Source organism: Hypanus sabinus, chromosome 25 (assembly GCF_030144855.1).
Source record: "Hypanus sabinus isolate sHypSab1 chromosome 25, sHypSab1.hap1, whole genome shotgun sequence".
Lineage (NCBI taxonomy): Eukaryota > Metazoa > Chordata > Chondrichthyes > Myliobatiformes > Dasyatidae > Hypanus > Hypanus sabinus.
In genome coordinates, this window is record NC_082730.1 from 17,499,945 (window position 1) to 17,523,277 (window position 23,333).

Consider the following 23,333-nt stretch of genomic DNA (forward strand, 5'->3'; position numbering starts at 1 on the left):
GTCCCTTTTGTTAATAAAGATTGCAGGGTTCCAAATCAGTCCAATAATTCCACAGTTGCACTATCACCAGTCCTGACAGCAGAACTGTAGGATGCTTTTGAACAGAGCAACATACAAATGAAATCATTTTTGTTAAATTCATTTTCAACTTGGCAGTCTCACATTTTACTGACAAGCTCCTTCCACCTCAAAAACAAGAAAGCAGTCTGTTAGTCAGCTATGGAATGCCAAAGGCACATCTCTGATCCCCAGTAGAAATAATCAACATTTTCCCCCAGAGTAATACGAGTCAGAAAGGGTGAAGACAGTGCTTATAGGATCAATTACCTAGCTGCCCATGTGATAGGAATCCTATGAGCTGCATAGATGGTGAAGGTAAGAGGACTGTCAACGAGGCGTGCACTCTGTGTCTGAGTATCCTTCCGACTTGGAGCCACTGGCTGGAAATCTGCATTAAAGCTGTTACAGTAGAGCTCCACCAGGTCCAAGATGGCAGCTGTTAAAGACTCTCCAATTATCACTGTAATGAGAAAAATAGACAGTAAGGAACCTGGCTCCATTATCACATTTCTGAACATCATATGCCATTTTTAAGCTAGATGGAAGGGTTCCTTTAATGGCTCATTTGACTTGTCCTGGATTTTGACCTCCTTCACCTTAATGCAGTGGAGAATTCCCAGTAATAACCCCTGATAATGATTCCTCCTTATTTACTCACTGATTTTACTTGCTGGCTGTTGAACTTTTACACAGCTCTTCTGCAATAGGAAAGAATGGGTTAAAAGCACCTTCCAGCAATAACATGGGCTCTAGATGAAGCCATTAGATTCAGTTGAATCATTATTTCAAAGTGGCCTCAGCAGTGTCACCACTGGCAATACCACACATAGGCTGTGGAAAGAAGACTCACAGGACTTAATTTTCCGATGTAGCCCTGCATGCAGGGTGTTATGAGGAAAACACAACTTGTACCCACCCACTCTGTATGTATACAAGAGGAATGATTACTTGAGTGAGATGCTGCAAGGTAACTGATGTCCCAGGAAATAGAACAGCGAAAGTGCTTTTCAGGTGACAACAGTGTCTCAAAAAGGTGGCATCCATCATTAAGGGCCTCCATCACCTAGGACACGCCCTCTTCTCATTGCTACCAACAGGGAGGAGGTACAGGAGCCTGAAAGCGCCCACTCAATGATTCAAGAACAGCTTCTTCTCCTCTACTTTCAGATTTCTGAATGGACATTGAACCCGTGAACATGACCTCACTACTTTTTTTTCCCTCTTTTTCACTACTTAATTAATTAAACTTTATATACAACTTATTATTAAAGTGTGAGCGTGTATACATATAAAACACACACACACTTTTACTATAACTTACAGTTTTTATTTTATGTATTGCAGTATACTGCTGCCACATAACAAATTAAAAGATAAAGACTAAAACTTGAGGGTGATTTTATGGGAAAATAATTTCAGCAATTTCAACTTCTAGAGGTGATACATTAAAAGAGAAAACTAAATGTATTCCCAATTAGCCCTAGGGAACTCTCTTGCACAGTAAAGCAAACCAGTGGGTTGTGAAATATATCCTTTGTGTAATCAGAAGCAGAAAAACTGGAGGCATTGTCTGAATGCAAAACTGAAAGGCTTGCCTTGGCTTGTCTGATTTATAGAGATTAGGCCTTAAAATTACCGACAATAATCATGACCCAAGCAAAGTTAGCCTTCCTAAGAGATGAGGGAAATTGTAAACCTGTCCCTTTACAGAAGAAATTTCCATTGTTGCCAACAGACATCTCAGTGTGTCTGCAAAGAGCATTAGTTCAGGAATGACATGGTAGAGTAGTGGTTAGCATAATACTATTACAGTGCCAGCGATCACCATTCAAGATTTAATTGGGGCCACTATCTGCAAGTAGCTTGTACGTCCTCCCCATGATGATGTGGTTTTCCTTTGGGTGCTTCATTTCCCTCCCACGTTCCAAAGGCGCATGGGTTAGGGTTAACAAGCTGCAGGCATGCTATGTTGGCATTGGAGGTGTGGCAGCACTTGTGAGCTGCCCAGCACAATCCTTGCTGATTTGATTTGATGCAAGCGACACACTTCACTGTATGTTTTGAAGTTTTGATGTACATAAGACAAATAAAGCTGATTTTTAAAATCTTTCTTTATCATCCAATGAGGTAATTGCAACTAAGCTTTTTCTGTTGTTTAATAGAACTAGAAAATGCTAGAAACATTCAGCATTTATAGAAAGAGTACTACCAGTAGTTAAAAATTTATGTCTGAGATCCTTCCTCAGAACTGGATTTTCTCTCATTTTTCAATGTTTCAATGTACATGTGGCAAATAGAGCTAATCCTTCATCTTTACCACTCATTGTGGAAGGAGTGGTGGTGGGAATGTTAGCATTCAGTGACATTGTTGTACTGTAATGTAATATTCTGTGTTCTTTGACTGTCTAGAGTGCAGTAAACCTCCATCATTTACAGATACATGGTTTGGACAACGACCAAATCTTAACAGTTTCATCTAGAGCCCACGTTAAATTGAAAAAATGCTTTCAACCTATTCATTCCTACAGCAAAAGAGGGACTGTGTAAAAATTCAACAGCCTACCCAGTAAAAAGCAGGAAGGAATTAAAGCAGGGGTACCAACCTTTTTTGTGCTATGGACCAATAACTTTAAACAAAGTGTCTATGGACCCTAGAATTAAGGAACAATCATTCAGCTGGACTAGTTTGCCAAATTGTATACAACTTGTGCTTCTACTGACGGCTAAGCAAATCTGGTAGAGGAAGTTTTCTTCCATTTTTTTCTTTGGTGTGAATTCCAGAAACAAAGCTGATTATTTAATCCTTTCCTGAATTCAATCATTTCCTTCCAGCAGCTTCAACGGGAAGCTCAGTGCACAAAAGGTATTCTCTCAGTTCGCTTTCCAATGGTGAACGTGAGAAATTTAAGCATGCAAAAACTCCAGTGGTAGCCGTACATGGTTGTGTAGTCCGAAAATCCCAGGTAAAGATCCACATTGGAGCTAAGTGAGCTAGAGTGTGGCTAAAGGCCCTGACACAGTGCATGATTCTTCATGAAGAGTCACGAGCTGGAAAATGCACGTGAGTTTGTAAAGTGAGGATTAGATGATATTTCCACATGATGTCTGCAACAGCTAAGCAACATTGTATGCCTCAGACAAAGAATGAGTAATTAGATGAGCCCATGGATTTGTATCCTAATGATGGTTAAAGGAAGAAATCTGTGGAAGTTTGAAGCATCGGTGAAATTAACTGAAAAAAAATATAGAAAATAATCTGTAATTAAGCATAATACAATAAAACTAAAGGACAATGGAATTGATAAGTATAAAGTGCCCTTTCACTCTAGGATTAAGGCTGACAATAGGAATGAAGGTTTATTTTTCAAAACGTCTGGCACCCAATAAGCAATATTCACCTTCTGCCTTCTGCTCAGAGAAGGCATGCGAAGCAAGAACAGGGAACAACATTAGGAGATTTTCTGAAGTTACAACAATATAACCATAATGCTTCAAAACATGAACAATCCCTTGGGAAAGAACAGAAACCAATGCAGAATGAGGTAATTAAATCCATTCTACAGCTTTGTTATTTCCTTCTCTTGATGGACCACACTCACAAAAACGACCATCACATGCCGAGCTAATGAAATGCCTAATCACATACCTCGATTCTCTTTTCTTGCCAGCGTGCTTGGATCCTGCAGAAATTTGGAAGGATACTGATTAATTAGGCAGCTTGCAAGACACATCATACCTTTGCCTTCAAACTTTTTCTACCCAATGATTCTTTCCACTTCCAGAACAAAGTGGATAGTTTGAAGAACACAATGCACAAGTACTGAATGACACAAAAGAGTTTTCATTAGAAAATTCTCCTGGTTTCCAGTGAAGTGAGTGAAAAACTTACATTTCCTTAGTTTCATTTCACAACATCAGGATATTCCAATGGAACTTAAAGCCAATGTTGAAGTGTAGTCAGTGGTGCTTATTTAGGAAGTGTCGCATCTGTCATGTACACATGTAGATGTCATAAATAGCAATGACCAGAAAATCTACTTTAGGTACAGAGATACAGAGACAGATTTTGGCCAGCCTTTCAGTAGAATTTCCATGAACTTGCTTGAAATAGTGCCACGGGATCTGTTACACAATTAGCTCCTAATACAAATCAGATGGAGGGAAAATATTTCCCAATAGTTAGAATAAGAAATGATAAGGACCAGCTGTTTTATTGCAATGTTACATGTTAATAAGTCATTTTATTAGTTGGGACAGTCCTGTGCCTTGATGGAGGACTTCAAAGAAAAGTCACATGGTTGATCCTTGGGAGTTAGTGTCACTATTTTTCTTTAGGGAAATGAAAAGACTCAAAAATTATCTAACAGATTTATACAAGTAAATAAATACAGTGTATTCTGGTTAATTAGGCCATTGGTTAATAAAGGCAGCTGCTTAATTGGGACAATTTTTAAAGAACAAAAGCTGGTCAATAAAATTGCTGGAATTCCTTTTGGTTATTTGGGACACACGCCACTTCATTGGGGTAGGAAGCTGTCGGCTAACAGTTTCTAACTAGTGTCAGTTGTGTGTGCTTCTGTGGCTGTTAGACTCTACTCGCTGCTTAGAGCAAAATTTTAAAATAGCATCAGTTGCTTGTTGTTTTGTGTTCAATATGCAGTGATTTTGTCACAGACCGTTGGTGAGAATTAAGCAGTAAGTCAACTCAAGTCTGTTTTGCTCACTGTGGTTTCGTGCATTCAGGCTTAGAAATACTAGAAATGGCCAGGAGTGAAAATGAAACAATTTCACTACTTCAAAAAGTTAAATATTATGAAGATTTTAAGGTATTGACAATCATATTGGATGTTACAATGGAAATGAAGATCTGGAAGATGCAATCATCAAAAGCATTGTATGAAGGCAGTCTATTATCTGCACTAGTGTCCATGTTGATTTTGTTCATTTACAGTCAATCAAAAGTGTTGATGATTTCTTCAAATCTATTATTAGAATCCAACTGAAAATGAGAATGTCAAAGTCCTGAGATACTCATGAAGGACAGTTATGGTAAATGTCACAAATGAAGAGGAAATGGTCAAAAAAGAGCTTTGAACAGGAATACAAGGGTCCAACATGAAAGCACATTTATTTTTTTAGATAAGGAGAATCTTGTGGATGTGTGTCTACAGCACATTCAGAGTTATACAGCACTGAAGAAGACTTTTCAGCCCACCTTGTCCATGCTGACCAACATGTCTGAGCTAGTTCCATTGGTCTACTTTTGGCTCAAATCCTATAAATGTTTTCTCTCCATGTACCTGTGTAAATATCTTTGAAACACTAAGTGTATCCACCTTTACAGCTTTCTCTAAGCAGTTCATTTCATATATCCACCACCCTCTATTTCCCCCTCAGATCCTGTAAAACATTTCCTCACACTTTACACTCTCTGGCATTGCTGGCTAAACACATGGTAGAACATCCTGAGGGACCCCATCAACTTACCAATCACAAAAATTGTGATGGGAGGTAGTTAAGACAAAATAGATTCCAAGTCAACCCCTTCTGTCCTCAAATGCTAATGTAGTGTGTTAATGGATTGGAAGCGTGATAACACTTCCAGTGATTAAAATGTAGAGAGTTTTTAAAATACAACAGCTGAGAATATGAGTTAATTAAACTGTGAATCATGAAAAGTATGCAGGGGATTCCTTCATTATTTGATATATTCATAACCTAATCTGGGTGTAAAACTGGTCATCAGGTGGCAAAGTGAGTTCAACAGCATCACCTTATCCCCAAGTTTCAAAGTAGACAAAAGGGATCAAAGTCCAATTTGCTGACTGGTTGTAAATGTTCGAGGTGATGTGTGTTTTATCTTCCTTCTATGGCAGGTGGTAAGTGAACAATATTTCAAACTACACATGACTCATCAAGAATAATGACACCAAATGTGACAAGACTGACTTGTGCAATCTTATTCTGAACATGAACAACAGGTATAGATACAAAAACAAAACTGAGGGAAATTAAATTTCATTAAGAGTCTTGAAAAACATGTTACAGTAAAGAGGGTGTCAACTGCAGCTTAGTGGCAATGGATCAAAGGTTGTTGGTTCTACTTCCATTCCAGGAACTCGTCACGTAATCCAGCAAAGCAGTGTGCAGGAGGAAGGGAATGTCACTATGGAATTTATTACCTCTTGGATAAGACAGAGTCTACTCCTCCAAGGATACAAAACATTATTTTAATGCTAATCTTGAGAGATCACTTCAATATCCCCCTCTACAATGTCCTAAACAATATCTTTTTTTCTTAATCAACAATCACTTATAAAATAGATTAGTTGGCACCTCACTCAAGACATCATGGATAAACTATATATCTTATGGTTTAACGGATAAGGATGACTATATTTGAAAGTGCATCATTACCAGTAAAAGATTAAAAGGTCATCTGTCGACAGCCCGAAAATGCACAGCTCAGATGGACATGTGACAGAAACAAAATATGCTATGTGTCATCTCTTTCTAACTAATCTGTACAGAAATGGTCACACAGAAATAGAAACGCAAGATCAAAAATAGAAAGAGGAAGAAACTTCTAAGTTTCGGCAAGAGACACGTACACAATGATTGCATTTATTTAAAGAATGATAATATTGTACTGATGACAGCAACAGAAACACCTGGGAGATGGGAAGGAGATGGAAGTGGGTTTCCGCACCTTCTGGATCCTGGGATGCAGCCGTGAAGGGCAGGGTGGCAACTGGTTCAGAGCGTTGGTTATCTCCTGTGTTTCAATTAAGGCAAGTGCGTTGCAAATTGCCATCACAGACTGGACCACCCTCTCGGCTTTCTGTGAATGATCCCCCTGCAAATAACAAATATACTTCAGATAACAAAGGAATACACAAATTCTTTTCTGCTCAGTAATTCAACATAGCGTGCATAATAGTTTACTGGGATTGCTGCTTTCACAGGGATCAAATATTGTGAAGGAGTAATCTTTTTCATCTTAACTTTTATGGGTGGGAATCCACTTACTACCAGAGGTCATCTGCCACATCAACTCCAGACCAAAATTTGACTGAGATATGCTTCAACAATAACCTCTCACTTGATGTCAACAAAATCAAATATGTGATTATTGACTACAGGAGGAGGAAACTGAAAGCATGTGAGCCAGTCCTCACTGGGGGAAATGGAGGCAGAGAGGTTCACCAGCTTCAAGTCTATTAATGTTGACATATCAGAGGATTTGTCTTTGGAGCAGTAAAAATGTATACATTAATTTGTTGGAATTAAACCCTGCCCATAAAACTCAGAATGAGCTGATAGCACTGTTGTGAAGGCTCTTAAATTGTGCAGTCTGTTTTAGGTAGTAGAGTACTAACTTCGTTCATTATGTGCCGTGTCAGCTGATGTGGGTGATCATGGTCCTTCCATGACCATGATTGCTCTTGGCAAATATTTCTACAGAAGTGGTTTGCCATCGCCTTCTTCTGGGCAGTGTCTTTACAAGATGGGTGACCCCTGTCATTATCAACACTCTTCAGAGATTGTCTGCCTGGCATCAGTGGTCACATAACCTGGACATGCAATATGCACCAGTTGCTCATACGACCTACTGCCATGGCTTCTTGTGACCCTGATTGGGAAGCTAAGCAGGTGCTACATCTTGCCCAAGGGAGGCCTGTAGGCTAGCAGAGGGAAGGAGCGTCTTACATCATCTTTGGTAGAGACATCTCTCTACCCCACCACCCAAGATACCAACTAATGGGCACAATTTTGAAAAATTTACAGTGAAAATAATCAATGCTCTTTCAGCTCAGTGCACTTTATGAATGATTTTTAGATTTGGGTGAATTATTTGAACCTATTTTCACTTGTACCAATTACTAGTCTTTAATATCCCAAGCAATACTACTTTTTATGTAAATAGTCGCATTTGCAAATTTAAATGCATTTTGAATGAAATCTTCTCATTGAACTGAATTTTGAAATTCAGTCCCTACACAGTAACTGCTAGTAATGAATATTGTGAAACCTGGACCTTTGTCTCAATCAGTGCAAGGCCTGGCCTCATTCTGTTGTTGTTCCCTCTTCCTGACAACTCTCAATACCAAACACAAAATCTTGAAAAATGGTCACTCCTCCAAGTTTAAAAACCCTGAAGGGACGAGTTCTCTTATGGAAAAAGAAAAAGAAAATTTAGCGGAATAGAATTATCATATATATATCTCTTTACATTGTTGACTGCGAGCAGAATTAGTATTAGAATAAGGGTTAACATCACAGTTAATTTCACTGTCATGAAAATTGCTGTTTTACAGGAGCAGTACAAATGAAAATAATAATAAAACTATAAATTACAATTATATACAAAATTTAAATTAAATAAGTGGTGCTAAGAGAGAAAAATATAGTGAGGTACTATACATGAATTCATGTTACAGGTGAATGAGCTGTCTAAGACATCAGATGGCATCAACTCACGGCATCAGATAAAAAGATTTCAAACCATTATTATGCTGTCATATTACATACCTCTGCCATCAGAAAGCTATCCACCTCATTTTGGTAAGTGTTGAAGAGAAGGGTAAGAGCTTGTCTGCATGAATTACAAGAAAAAAGTTACAAAACAAGCAATAACAATCTTTCTTTGTTAAACTGAGGTGGACAGCTTACTACATATGCGTAAACAGGAGAAGAGATATTTGGTAGCTACACGTCACTTATACAGGTGACATACTCCCGGAACAGAATAAGAAATTATATTCATACATGGAGAGAAGCTGATAAAATATCAATCATCATCAATCTCAAGTAACAGAGTTGAAATAAACACTGACAGACCACTTTCTCACCTGGTTATGGTTTGTTTTAAGGGTCTCTCTTGTAAGTGTATGTAATGATTAAGAGTCGATGGGCTTTTGTCATCACTGGCCTGTGAAAACAAAGTAACTAAAATAGGTCAGTCTATACTTCTCATCCATTGGTGGAAGTGAGAAAATAAAGATGGAGGTACACTATACTAAAAAAGTGTAGACAGAAAAGAGACAGAGACTGAACAAGTAAAACAAACTGTTTCATTATCCTGATTGAAAATCCAAAAAAAAAAACAGGAAATCTTAAATAAAAGTAGCAGGTCAAGCTGAGATAAAAAGGGAAAAAGGGCTAAAGTTTCAGGTCAAAGCCCCTTCCACAGAATTGAACTGTTAACTCAGATTCCTTTCCACAGATGCTGCCTGACCTGATAAGCGTTTCCAACATATAATCCTTTTACTTTCTTAACCTGCAGAATGAATACCTAGCATGCTCCCCTGACATGAACTAGTCACTATATCCGTACCACCACAACTCTGTCATGACATCCAGCAAGAAAACTAGGATACATATTGCTCCACTGTTGCCAAAATCATCTAGAAATTAAAATCTATTTCATTCTCTTTAAGTTGCAAGTCTAAATCAGTTTACTTGCTTAGGAACCAGCTAGCTAGACACTGCATAATGAGACAATTGACGTGTTGAGGGTCATCTGCATATTACTAAATTAGGTGCACTAACTCAAAATTTTCTATCCATGAAACCTGCTATTTTACAGCACTCGAAAAATGTCAATTCTCCAGTAATCGAAGACCAGTCAAGATGTGTCTTGGTGCAACCCTAGAGGAAAATTATCAGGGCACAAATAACAAATAACTACATTCAAATTAGTATTAGTTATGAGAAAATTAAAGATCAAGAAGACTATTTGATTGGGAGAGGTACGGAGGCAAGATATCATGCACTAAAATCTCAAGAAGAGCATGTAAGTAGAATTAATGTCACTAGCTGATTCAAGATTGGTTAATGCCATTTCCAGTACATAAAGTGTAAAGGAGAACAAAATAGTTGTTACTCTGGATCTGACACAGCACAAAAAGCACAATGAGTTAAAAAACACAATAAATATAAGTACACAAGATAGCGTATGTACATAGATTGATTTTGTCATAAAGTGACACTAGGTGCCGGAGTGACTATACAAAATGCGACCAATTCAAACTCAAAATAGCACTAATGTAAAAAGATCATAAGTGAAACCTGGATGTTGCAGTCAAATCTTTTCCTTCTCAGTCTGGTGAAGAACCAGGTATTGCAGATAAGCAAGCACTTGTGCAATCCAATTCTTCACAGTTTCTACCACTGGTGATTTTAAGATAAACATTTTGACAGAATCAGAACATAAAACTTTTAATTACTCACAACTCGAATCAAGTCCTTGCAAACGTTTTTGAGCTCCATCAAGTAAAGCTTGATGTCCACATCAAACTTGCGGCAAAACTGAATGTATTTGTGGCTCCCGATTGTGTGTTTGCTAGAAAAGAATTGATTCAGTCACAATCCAAAGTTAAAAATTATTACCTTTCTTAGGAAATTTGGAAAAGAGACAAATGCAAATAAAGCTATAATATCAATATTTCAACTACTGATAAATGTCACCCTTTAACTTACTAAAATAAATCTAATGTACAACATTTTATAAAACTTAAAATAAACGAAGTCTCAACCATTGGTACCAGTCTTGTTCAGTGCTCATGACTCAGCATAAGACATACAGACCAACAGAAAATCATATAACGCATCAGTAAGCAATTCAGTTCAATGGGTCAGTGCATGCGCCTTCAGGGCTAGCAATCGGTTTCAATCTCCCACTTCCACCATAGCTCTGTATATTTAAAGAGGTGGTTCGTGATTAGTAAGGGTATCAAAGGTGAGGGGAGAAGGCAGGAGAATGGGATTGAGAGGGATAATAAATCAGCCATGATTGAATGGAGGAGCAGACTAGATGGATTGAATGGCCTAATTCTGTTCCCAGGTCTTATGGTCTTTCTAATATTTGTCTCCATCTAAATGGCTTTAGAAATAAGTTATAAAATAGCTCTTATATCAATTTGGTAAAACAGCTTTCCTTCTATAATGAAAATCATTAATATGGTTATTTTAAAATCAATAAAATTGTCAGAATCTGATAACAAAACAGATTTCACTTACGCGAGTGCCAGCTGCATTCAACCCAGACCCATTATGTAAAGGGTGATCTATGACAAGTTACAAGTCTTAATTGTCACATAGTTAGCCACCTGCACCCAGGGTCCTAAAGTCTCTGTCTACCTTTACTCACAGGGCTAGGAGCACAAATGAAAAGCTGAAGATATAGTAAACGGCATCCTAAAAACCATCATGGTGCCACGGAACTTCCTGGCCACCATTTCTCCTCACCTGTAAGTCTACCTGATGGTTTGTGACATGATAAATAAAATTGCCCCAATGCAAGGCTGCATTAAACTTCTGTGATCTGCAAGCCAAGGTCTCAAAGCACATATCCCTTTCCCTTATTTTGTCTTCAATCCACTCACATACCTTCCTGAATATTAGTCACAAACACCACCTTTAGTGCAATCAGTCCATTAAATGGTCAAAAAGTTAATTCACTTCTACTAGGTTAAATATTTGGAAATTATTTTCCATTGAAAATACACTACAGGATAGTAATGACCAGTCCTGAAGAAGCGTCTCTGCCTGAAATATTGACTGTTTATTTATTTCCAGAGATGCTGCCTGACCTGCTGAGCTCCTCCAGTATTTTGTGTGAGTTGCCTCAGATTTCCAGCACCTGCAGACTTTCTCATGTGTACCCAATAATGTTATTCTTTGAAAGAGAGATCATTGTTATGCATTTTATTTGTTAATTTCTCATGAAATATTCTGAGACTGTGTCTACTGTGCAGCAGTAAAACCCCCTTAGACACTTTTTGATAAAAAACCAACAGCCTGCAAAAGAATAGGACATTAGCACAAGTGGCTAAAACCTCAGATAGAGCGATATTTTATCAAGTATCTTCAAAGAACGCTGGGAGGAAGGTGTTGTAAAGGTTTAGGGAAGAAATTCCTCACAGGACTTCAACAAATCAAGACAAAGTGACAATGATAGCAGTGATGGTGGTTAAAAAAGATGGATATGTATCCAGAATTTGAGAATTACAGTTCTCAGGGTGATTGTGAAATGGGAGGTGGGGAGGGGTGTGAAATTGCAGGACAAAGGGATAAATGGGGGCCGAAGCTAAGAATCTGAATGCAATAATTTAAAATTCAACCCACTGGTGTACTGGGAGTCAATATAAATGAGACATTGGGTCAGTTTGACATGGTTGTTTATTTCCCTCCCAAACAGACAGAGTTGCAGATGAGCTTAAGCTAATTTAATGTGCTAAAAGGGAGATAAAACAGAGTATTTGGCTGACAAGGATCAATTAAAATCTTCTTTAATCAGAGATATGAGGAAAAAAGTTTCAGTCTCCAAAGGATAACACATTTGGATTGTAGACAATTGTAAGGTGTAAATAGAATTCAAAGAACCACATAAGATTAGAGCACCTAAAGAGGTCACTTGTACCATTATAGACCCCAGGCCAAAAAAACAACTTGGATTAATCCCTCTTCCCAGTTCCACTGGTCTTAGTTCTGCAGCTCTACTGTCAGAGCACTTTTAAAATAATGTGACTGATGATTATTTCAGCCTCCACCAAATTTTCAGACACTAAGTTCCAGCCATACACACTGTCTGACAGAGAACTGTATCATACCCACATTCTAACTGACAGTTCCACAAGCATATGTCATTATACCAGCGGCTAAAAATGTAAGCAGCACAAGGTTGTTTCTTCAAATTTATATAAAATAATAGACATATATCATTAAAAGAACATGCTTGGATTTTGAATTGGCATTTGACATTAAAAGGCAATTATCCTACTATGAGTCATGCATATACAGTTACAGCTAAGGAAGGCCGAGAAACTGTGTGACTACCATAAGCAGGTGTTCACATCTAATTACAAGCTACTTTAATGAGTTTGAACCCAAGTGCCAGCTGAGACTGGGCAGGCAAGTTGAAGAAACTCGAGAAAGATTAGGTCAAAGGACTGAACTAATAAGACAGACATGAATTTTAGAACAACAGCTTATTGCCTGGATACTAGAGAGAGATATGATGTCATGGCACCCAGATTACAGAAAAATCAGGTAAAAAAAAACTCTTCAACCACTCTCATTAGCTAATGCAATATGTTTTTTTAAATGAATGAGTCTTCATGCAAACACCAGCTTTACTTCTATTTTTTTTAAAGTATTAATTTTACTGCAACCAAATTTTAATCAATTAATAGTCATTAAAAACACAAAGCACATGATTCCTAAATTAAGAAACCTAATAAACAATGATTCTTGACTGACACAAATTAATACATTTGATTAACTCAATTAATTTGTTTATGAATTATCTTTCTCTGAAAAATGCAAAATGTTGATCCAATTTTGTTTAGCGTCGTGCACTTTTGCCTTCCAAAATATCATTTTGCAATAATGTCAGCAACACCAGTACAAAAGTAACACAATATATGACAAAGCAGGCAAGATTTCTAAGAAATACACAAGTACATTGCTTTAATTAGTATCAAAATCAAAAATCGGGTTTAATATCATTGGCATAGAGTATGTCATGAAATTTGTTGTCTTTGCGACAGGAGTACAATGCAATACATAATACTAGAAAAAATGTGAATTTCATTATATCTATATAATTAGTTAAATTTAATAAGTCGTGCAAAAATAAAAACGTTTGAGGTAATGTTCATGGGTTCAATGTCTAATTAGTATTAATCATCTTGACTAAACCAGAAACAAGCAAAATAACCTAATGTGGGGTTGCTGAAACTAAAAGAACAAAAAATGCTCAAAAAAACATTTGGAACTTGAGGCATCCAGGTTTACAGATGAGATTTCACAGAGCAACAACATTCGATAGATGATAGCTTTAACATCATCTCAAGGAGTTGTTCTCAGAACAGACAGGAAGGAAATCCTCCAGTTATAGCTTCTGTAAATATCCGACACTCTGCTGGTTCATAGCCGTTGTATCACATTCAGAAACAGATAAAAGGATCCTTGGCAAACAATTCACTGAATGGTATTACCCTGATTCTGCACCACCTTCAGGAGCGTAGTGCTTGGACTGATATTGGTAGATTTACAAAGCATTATAAAGGATTGAGTTCGTAATCTGACATGGATTTTTTTTAAAAAAAGGATAGATCATACCTGATTAATTGAACTTTGCAAAGGAATTGCCTGCTTTTAAGAATGGAACATGCATATAGGTTCTGGACTTTGGTTCTGACAAGATGCTGTGCAAGACAAAGAATAAATAACAGCACGTGTTGAAGGAAGCATATCTGCACCAGAGGAATGAAAAGGATTTAAAACTGAGGGAAAGGATACTTTTCTTTGGGCTGACATTACAATTCTTGTGGAGTGTTCTTAGGTTCTACACTGGGGTCTAGATCCTTACTGCATTGATTTGAAAACTTTTATTGCTGCAATAAAGAGGGAGAGATGACTGCTGAGTTGTAAGGACTCAGAGAAAGGATTATTCTTGACTATTTGTTTTATTCGCACACTGTATCATCTCCTTTCCAGGAGTATTCATTACAAACCTCACGTCGTGTTTGTGTCCTGGAAACGTTCAGTTCTGGCCATGAGTGCTCATGCTCTTCCCCATGACCATGTCCTTGGAGGGATCAGAAGTGGAAAGAATGAGCAATTTCAAGTTCCCGGGTATCAATATCTGATGATCTATCCTGAGCCTAACATATCGATGCAGCTACAAAGAAGGCACGACAGCGGCTATATTTCATTAGGAGCTTAAAGAGATTTGGTCTGTCACCAAAGAAACGCTCAAATTTCTACAGGTGTACCATGGAGAACATTCTAACTGGCTGCATCACTGCAGCAGGGGGGTGGGGGGGGGGGGGACACGCTACTGCACAGCATTGAAATAAACTGCAGAGCTTAATAAGCTGCAAGCTTTGTCAGCTCCATCATGAGCACTAGCCTCCGTAGTATCTTCAAGGACTGATGCCTCAAAAAGGCGGCATCCATCATTAAAGACCAGGTCATGCCTTGTTCTCATTGCTATCATCAGTCAGGTGGTACAGAGACCTGAAGGCACACACTCAGTGATTCAGGAACAGCTTCTTCCCCTCTGCCATCCGATTTCTGAATGGACATTGAACTCATGAACATGACCTCACTGCTTTTTTTTACTTCTATTTTTGCACTATTCAATTTAACTATTTAATATACAGTATATAGAATCAGAATCAGGTTTATTATCACTGGGATGTGACATGAAATTTGTTAACTTAGCAGTCGCAGTTCAATGCAATACATAATCTGGCACAGAAAAATAAATAAATAAAATTAAAATTATAATAATAAATATACAAGTAAATCAATTACGTATATTGAGTAGATTTTTTAAAAAATGTGCAAAAACAGAAATACCATATATTAACAAAGTGAGGTAGTGTCCAAAGATTCATGGTCCATTTAGGAATCGGATGGCAGAGGGGAAGAAGCTGTTCCTGAATCGCTGAGTATGTGCCTTCAGGCTTCTGTACCTTCTACCTGATGGTAACAGTGAGAAAAGGTGCTGGGTGCTGGAGGTACTTAATAATGGACCCTGCCTTTCGGAGACATCGCTCCCTGAAGATGTCTTGGGTACTGTGTAGGCTAATAACCAAAATAGAGCTGACTAGATTTACAACCTTCTGCCGCTTCCTTCAGTCCTGTGCAATAGTCCCTCCATACCAGACAGTGATGCAGCCTATCAGAATGCCCTCCACGGTACAACTATAGAAGTTTTTGAGTGTACTGTATTTGTTAACATGCCAAATTTCTTGAAACTCCTAAATAAAGTAGAGCTGCTGCCTTGCCTTCTTTATAACAACTATACTGTTGGGACAGTATAGTTACTGTAATTCACATTTTTTCTCTATTATTATGTATACAGTGTTCTGCTGCCATAAAGACAAGAAATTTCATGGTATATGCTGGTTATATACTAAACCTGTTATTAAAAAAAACTTGCTGAATAATTGGCACTGTAGATTACATGCAGTAAAGACAGTAAAGAAGAATTGATGGAGGGAGAATTTGTGAGGGAGAACAAACTACAAGGAAAACAAGTGAGGAACTGGATTGTTTAGTAGAAGGCCTCCGTTAGTCTTGAAAGACCATGGATTTGTGCCTTGGTAAGTTTCCAGGGTGCAAGCCTAGGCAAGGTTTTTTTTTAATGGAAGACCGGCAGTTGCCCAAGCTGCAAGTCTCCCCTCTCCACGCCACTAATGTTGTCCAAGGGAAGGGCATTAGGACCATACAGCTTGACACTGGTATCGTCGCAGAGCAATGTGTGGTTAAGTGCCTTGCTCAAGGACACACATGCAGCCTCAGCCGAGGCTCAAACTAGCGACCTTCAGATCACGAGACGAACGCCTTAACCACTTGGCCATGCGCCAACACAAAGTTCCAAGAGTAGGAAGAGACCAAAGGGGCTACACATTTTCCTTCAAACCACCAAAACAAAATTAAAAAGTGTTACATAACAAATAGTTAAGAGAAGTTTGGATAGATACATCAATGGGAGGGGTATGGAGGGCTCTGGTCACAAGTTGGTGGTGCTAGGCAGTTTAAATGCCTCGGCATGGACTAATTGGGCTAAAGGACCTGTTTCTGTGCTGTAGCTTTCTATGCCTCTGTGACCAAATCTGCGTAGGATGGATGATTGTGAAACTATTGTCATCCAGAGTGAAATTAAACAGTCTCAGTGATGTTGTAATTTTGGGTATTGGAAGTTGAAAGTGGGATGCTGCAGGCTACTCCCAGCTGTGACCCATAGAATAAACGATTATTGAGAACTGAGGCTTTTTATTTTAAAATAAAGGAGAACACAGTTTAAATTTGCAGTCCTGGGCTTGGCTCATTTTCCATTTATCACAGAGGACAAATGCACTTTGTAATATGGCTCATTCCTGAATCCTCATTAAACTGTTATTCATGCAGTGGTAAATCCAAGAGTACAAGTTCAATTGACCTTATTATAAGGAAGTTCTGAGGATGGGTGGGGGATAAGGATTATCTAATAACTGCAAGCAAACTGAAGCAATAAGGAAAGCAAGGAGATGAAAGAACAAATTAGCCAAAATTGGCAATATCCTTAAAGTATTACAGGCAACATCCTTATAATTAACCATCTCAGTAAGAATGGTAAATAACCAGCATGACTTGAAAGAGGTAGCTGTGCATCATGAGATAGAGGACACGTATACAGGGACTGTATCCATATTGATCTTCACCTTGGTAAGTTATAATGGATGCAGGGCATTCCTTGCTCTGTACATAACATTTCAGCCCTGATATTCAGCAGGAGTCCCTGATGAATTAATTTCAAGTCCACAAAGTTTATCCTACGGTGTTAGCAACCATCTGATTGATCTTGGTAGATCTGGCTTGACATTCTCACTTAAGACCAATATTGTGGGTTTGGAGGTCATTCACAGACTTGAGGACAGTAATTTAAGTACAGTTCAGTACTGTACAGAGAATGCCTTGCTTTGTCCATAAGAGATAGGACCAGAATTCAGCCAAACTGCCCATCAAGTGTATTCTGCCATTTCATCATGGCTGATCCATTTTCTCTCTCAACCCCATTCTCCTGCCTTCTCCCCATAAACTTTTACACCCTCTGCCTTAAATACACCCAATGGCCCGGCTTCTACAGCCACCGTGGCAACAAATTCCATAGATTCACCACCCTCTTGCTGAAGAAATTCCTCCCCATCTCAGTTCTAAATGTGCATCTCTCTATTCTGAGGTCTGCCAGCTGGTCCCAGGCGCCCCCACAATATGAAACATATAAGATTATTAAGGGATTGGACACACTAGAGGCAGGAAACATGTTCCCGATGCTGGGGGAGTTCAAAACCAGAGGGCACAGTTTAAGAATAAGGGGTAGGCCATTTAGAACAGAGTTGAGGAAAAACTTTTTCAACCAGAAAGTTGTGGATCTGTGGAATGCTCTGCCTCAGAAGGAAGTGGAGGCCAATTCTCTGAATGCTTTCAACAGAGAGTTAGATAGAGCTCTTAAAGATAGCAGAGTCAAGGGATATGGGAAGAAGGCAGGAATGGGGTACTGATTGTGGATGATCAGCCATGATCACAGTGAATGGCGGTGCTGGCTCAAAGGGCCGAATGGCCTACTCCTGCACCTGTTGTCTATTGCAATGTCCTCTCTGCATCCATTCTAATTCGGCCTTTCAGCACTTGATGGGTTTCCATAAGACACATGGGTAGAATTAGGCCATTTGGCCCTTCGAATTTGTTCCACCATTTCAACATGGCTGATCCAATTTTCCTCTCAACCCCAATATCTTGTCTTCTCCCAGTACCCTTTCATGTCTGGACCATCCAAGAATCTTTCAACCTCTGCCTTAAATATGCATAAAGACTTGGCTTCCACAGCTGCCTGTGGCAAAGAATTCTAAAGATTCCCCACTCTCTGGCTAAAGAAATTCCTCCTCATCTCCATTATTAAAAGATGCCCCTCTATTCTGAGGCTGTGTCCACTGGTTTTAGACTCTCCCACCATAGGAAACATCCTATCCACATCCACCCTATCAAGCCTTTCAGCATTTGATAGGTTTCAATAAGATCTCCCTCTCATTCTTCTAAATTGCAGTGAGTACAGGTCCTATCTATCACCTTGTCAGAAATAATGTCTTCCAAATAACTCATTACACTATGACTTTGTTAATCTATTTCAAGATGCCCCGGACTATTTGAAAAGGGCTGATTCAAAAAGATTCAAGTAACAAATTGGTCCTAATGAGCTGAGATGGCAAGATCCCCCTTCCCTTTTAAAAACAAATGCTTAACATTTTGGTGACACCTTCAGAGGAAAATTGTTCTTTGAACACCTTGAAAGGGAGAAACCACACTACACTCAGTGGCTATTTTATTAGCTACAACTGTACACCTGCTCATTAATGCAAATATCTAGTCAGCCAATCACGTGGCTACAACTCAATGTGCAAAGGCATGCACACATGGTCAAGAGGTTCAGTTGTTCTTCAGAACAAACATCAGAATGAGGAAGAAAGGTGATTCAAGTGACTCTGACCATGGGATAATTGTTGATGCCAGACAGGGTGATTTGAGTATCTCAGAAACTGCTGATCTCCTGGGATTTTCACTGACAACAGTCAATAAAATGTACAGAGAATGGTGCAGTTAAACAAGAAGACATCTAGTGAGCGGCAGTTCTGTGGGTGAAAAGACCTTTTTAATGAGAGAGGTCAAAGGAGAATGGCCAGACTGGCTCAAGCTGACAGGGTGGCAACAGTAACTTAAATAACCACGGAATACAACAGTGGTGGGCAGCAGAGCATCTCTGAATGCACGTTTTGAAACTTTGAAGGGGGTGGGCTACAGTAACAGAAGACCACGCATGGTATCTAATAAGCCGACCACCGAGTGTATGTAATTAAATGATTCGGAGTTCAACAAGCTCTTCAGTGTTAGGGAAAGTGCTCTGAAATATTTGAGTTTTAAAAATTGTTTATTGACAGAGATTGTGTTTTGCCACCTCCCCAGTGGGACTGCTTGAAACACAGGATGTTGCACCTACCATGCTTGTACAATTAACAATCAGATACACGCTTATCTTTCAATGTCACATATCCTGTCACGAGGAGGAGGTTTGTTTCAAATGCTGGGCATAATCGCACACATTAGTCAAAGTGCCAGCATTTTGGTTTATGTATGGAAGCTGCATGATTAATCGCTGCAGGCCTCTCACAGTAATGCAGGGTCTCAGCTGCACATGCACACAGCACCAGTAATTGCCCCAGAGGGTGCCTGAATCACGTGGGCACATCTAACAATGCATATCATGAAAGAACAGTGAAGCAGAAACACTTACTGTCAGCCTAATTTCAGGTTAAAACAAAGGCATGGGAGGAGAACGTCTGCACTAACTTTCAACAAAATCACAATCATACCTGCTTACCCTCAGCTGTACATACCTGCCATCCCCTCACACCCATCGATTCCCTCTTTATTCAAAAGATATGTTAGGAAACAACTCAAAGCATAAATTACCCATGTATAATTAACCTTGAATGGCTGAACATGTTTGAGGGATTATAAGAACTTCTTTTATTTCCAGAGAAACACACAAAACATGGGAGGAACTCAGATCAGGCAGAATCTATGGAGGGAAAGAAACGGCCAACATTACGGCCAACATTTCAGCCAAGACTGGAAAGGAAGGGGAAGAAAGCATTGTGACTGTTGAACGGTCTTGGCTCGAAATGTCAAATATTCATTCCTCTCCACAGATACTGCCTGACCTGCTGAGTTCCTCCATCATTTTGTGGGTGTTACTCCAGATTTCCAGAATTTCTTCATTTCTGCAGTTTTTCACTGAATGTTATATTTGCTCCTTCCAAAAAGTTGTTCATCTGGGGGAAGACAGCAGTCACAAAGAGGTATCAAACCATTTTCAACACAATCAAAATGCAAATTTGAATGGAAGTTCCCCTGTACTCTCAAAAAAAAAATCAGACACATACTTTGACTGCTTTGTGATTAGAATGTTCCTTTCAACAAAATAAATTTGCTCTCCTGGATTTTCTGGACTACATGCAGTTCAAGCAGTACATAGAAACATAGAAAATATGTGCAGGAGTAGGCCATTCGGCCCTTCGAGCTTGCACCGCCATTCAGTATGATCATGGCTGATCATCCAACTCAGAACCCTGTACCTGCTTTCTCTCCATACCCCCTGATCCCTTTAGCCACAAGGGCCATATCTAACTTCCTCATAAATATAGCCAATGAACCGGCCTCAACTGTTTCCTGTGGCAGAGAATTCCACAGATTCACCGCTCTATGTGTGAAGAAGTTTTTTCTCATCTTGGTCCTAAAAGGCTTCCCCTTTATCCTTAAACTGTGACCCCTCGTTCTGACTTCCCCAACATCCGAAACAACGTTCCTGCATCTATCCTTTCCAATCCCTTTAGAATTTCATACGTTTCAATAAGATCCCCCCTCAATCTTCTAAATTCTACAATGTCTGAGGCAATAGTACTTAGGGGACATCATACAAAAACTTTGTGTATACACATGGAAAAAGTTACCAGTCAAGCAATTGCATGCACAAACCACTGGATTTATCTGCACTCACAGAAAAAGACAAACACATGCTCATGCAGAAAAAGACAAGACCACGTGCTCATGCAAAAAGACGGTCATTTTTCTATATGCACATGTCTGTCTGCATGAGTGTCATATTTCAGTCCACATGTGCACAAATTGTATGTATGTTTACATCAATGCTCAGCAAAGATGCAAACACCAGGATGCTCTTTATCTACAATCATTCCATCAAATTGAATCAATAAGCTTCAAGACCTTGGCCTCAATACCTCCTTGTGCAATTGGATTTGTGACTTCCTCACTTGCAGACCGCAGTCAGTTCGGACTGGCAACAACATCTCCTCCACAATCTCCATCAGCACAGGTGCACCACAAGGCTCTGTGCTTAGCCCCCTGCTCTACTCACTTTACACTTATGACTAATTTAAGCTTGCTGATGACACCACTGTCATAGGCCATCAAAGGTGGTATGAATCAGCATATGATTGATGCCACAACAGCCTCTTACTCAATGTCAGCAATGATCATTTTCTTCAGGAGGAGGTCCTGAAGGAAACCAGAAGTCCAGGAGACAATCCTCATGGGGGGAATCAGAGGTGGTGAGGGTCAACAACTTTAAATTCCTCATTCCAAAAAGTTGTTATGTGCAACTACAGAGAAAGCATAGCAGTGCCTTTACTTCCTCAGTTTGCAAAGATTTGGTATGATATCTAAGATGTTGACAACTTCAATAGATGTGTAGTGGAGAGTATATTGACTGGCTACAACACAGCCTGGGGGGAAAAAAAACACCAATGCCCTTGAATGGAAAGTCCTACAAAACGTAGCCGATAAGGCCCAGTCTGTTACAGGTAAAGACCTCCCCACTATTGAGCACTGTCACAAGAAAGCAGCATTCACCACCCAGATCAAGCTGTCTTCTTACTGCTGCCATCAGGATGATGATACAGGAGCCTCAGGACCACCAGGTTTAGGAACAGTTATTACCCCTCAACCATCAGGCTCTTGAACTGAACAGGATAACTTCACTCGCCCCATCAATGAAATGTTCCCACAACCTATGTACTCAATTTCAAGGACTCTTCAACTTAAGTTCTCAATATTTATTGCTTAATTATTATTGCTACTTTTTTCATATTTGCAGTTTGCTGTCTTTTGCACATTGGCTGTAGGTCCTGTTGTGTGGTCTTTCATTGGTTCTATTATGGTTATTGGATTTATTGAGAATGCCCACAAGACAATGAACCTCAGGACTATATATGATGTATATGTACTTGGATAATATATTTACTTTGAACTTTGAATATGTTCCTGCATATGCTGATAAAAGGTGCGCGTGCGTGCACACACACACACAACAGCTGCCTATAACTAGTTTGCTTCCAAAATAAAAAATTTAACAGCTGCATTGGATAGAAACTGTCATGCACTAAACAAACTGAAAAATTAAGAGACTGCAAATAGAATTTTGTTTAAAGGAAAACTGGAATCAGAAGCTGCCGAGCAGACTCTAGTGTTTATGTGGTACCTATTTAAACTGGAAGTATAAACCCCACGGTCCACTCTCCTCTCCCATCAGATTCTTTCTTCTTTGGTCCTTTCCCTTTTGCATCCCAGACCTGAGAGCGAGCCAATGTATGGCCATTGTTGGAGAGGACTGGGAGCTGATTTGAAGCGGCAAAACAGAGGTGAGGCTGAATCGTGGCAGTGGGGCCTGAGCTCGAGGGCGAGGACTAAGCCAATGATTGACCGACGTAAGTGCTAGGTCAGACTGGAAAGGTCGGAAACGAGCTAAATCAAGGTGGTGGGGCCCGAAAGAGAGAGGAATAACCAGTTGCTTAGCCGGTTTTCAGCTCACTGCTTGGCAAGATTTACTTGTCTACACTAAACTGAGACTGTGGCCTGCAGCTAACAGGCTCCTGGATCAGCGGTGACAGCTTTATGGCTGTGGACTCACTTTCATGAACTTCAATCTTGAATGTTACTTGCTTACTCTTATTGTTTGCACAATTTGTTTTTTCCCTCTGAACATTGGCTGTTTGATGGTCTTTTTTAAAAAAAATAGGTTCTATTGAGATTCTTTATTTTGTAATGAAACAAATCTCAAGGTTGTATATAGTATATATACTTTGATAAGAAATGTACTTTGAAATTGGAACTAGTGAGAAGGAATGACAATCTGGCCTCTG

The 23,333-nt window shown here is 39.2% G+C and overlaps 1 protein-coding gene across 2 annotated transcripts in view; it reads right to left on the reverse strand.

Annotated features, from left to right (window-relative positions):
* Nucleotides 1-23,333, reverse strand: part of pik3c2b (phosphatidylinositol-4-phosphate 3-kinase, catalytic subunit type 2 beta) — a 167,578-nt gene that overhangs the window by 101,640 nt on the left and 42,605 nt on the right. For both annotated transcript variants that reach the window (XM_059950209.1, XM_059950210.1), the window contains exons 6-11: nt 10,294-10,405; nt 8,913-8,992; nt 8,593-8,656; nt 6,770-6,916; nt 3,707-3,740; nt 328-520 (exon numbers count right to left, since the gene is read on the reverse strand). In XM_059950209.1, the coding sequence (XP_059806192.1) occupies nt 328-520; nt 3,707-3,740; nt 6,770-6,916; nt 8,593-8,656; nt 8,913-8,992; nt 10,294-10,405 (630 nt within the window). The remainder of the gene's footprint in view (nt 1-327; nt 521-3,706; nt 3,741-6,769; nt 6,917-8,592; nt 8,657-8,912; nt 8,993-10,293; nt 10,406-23,333) is intronic.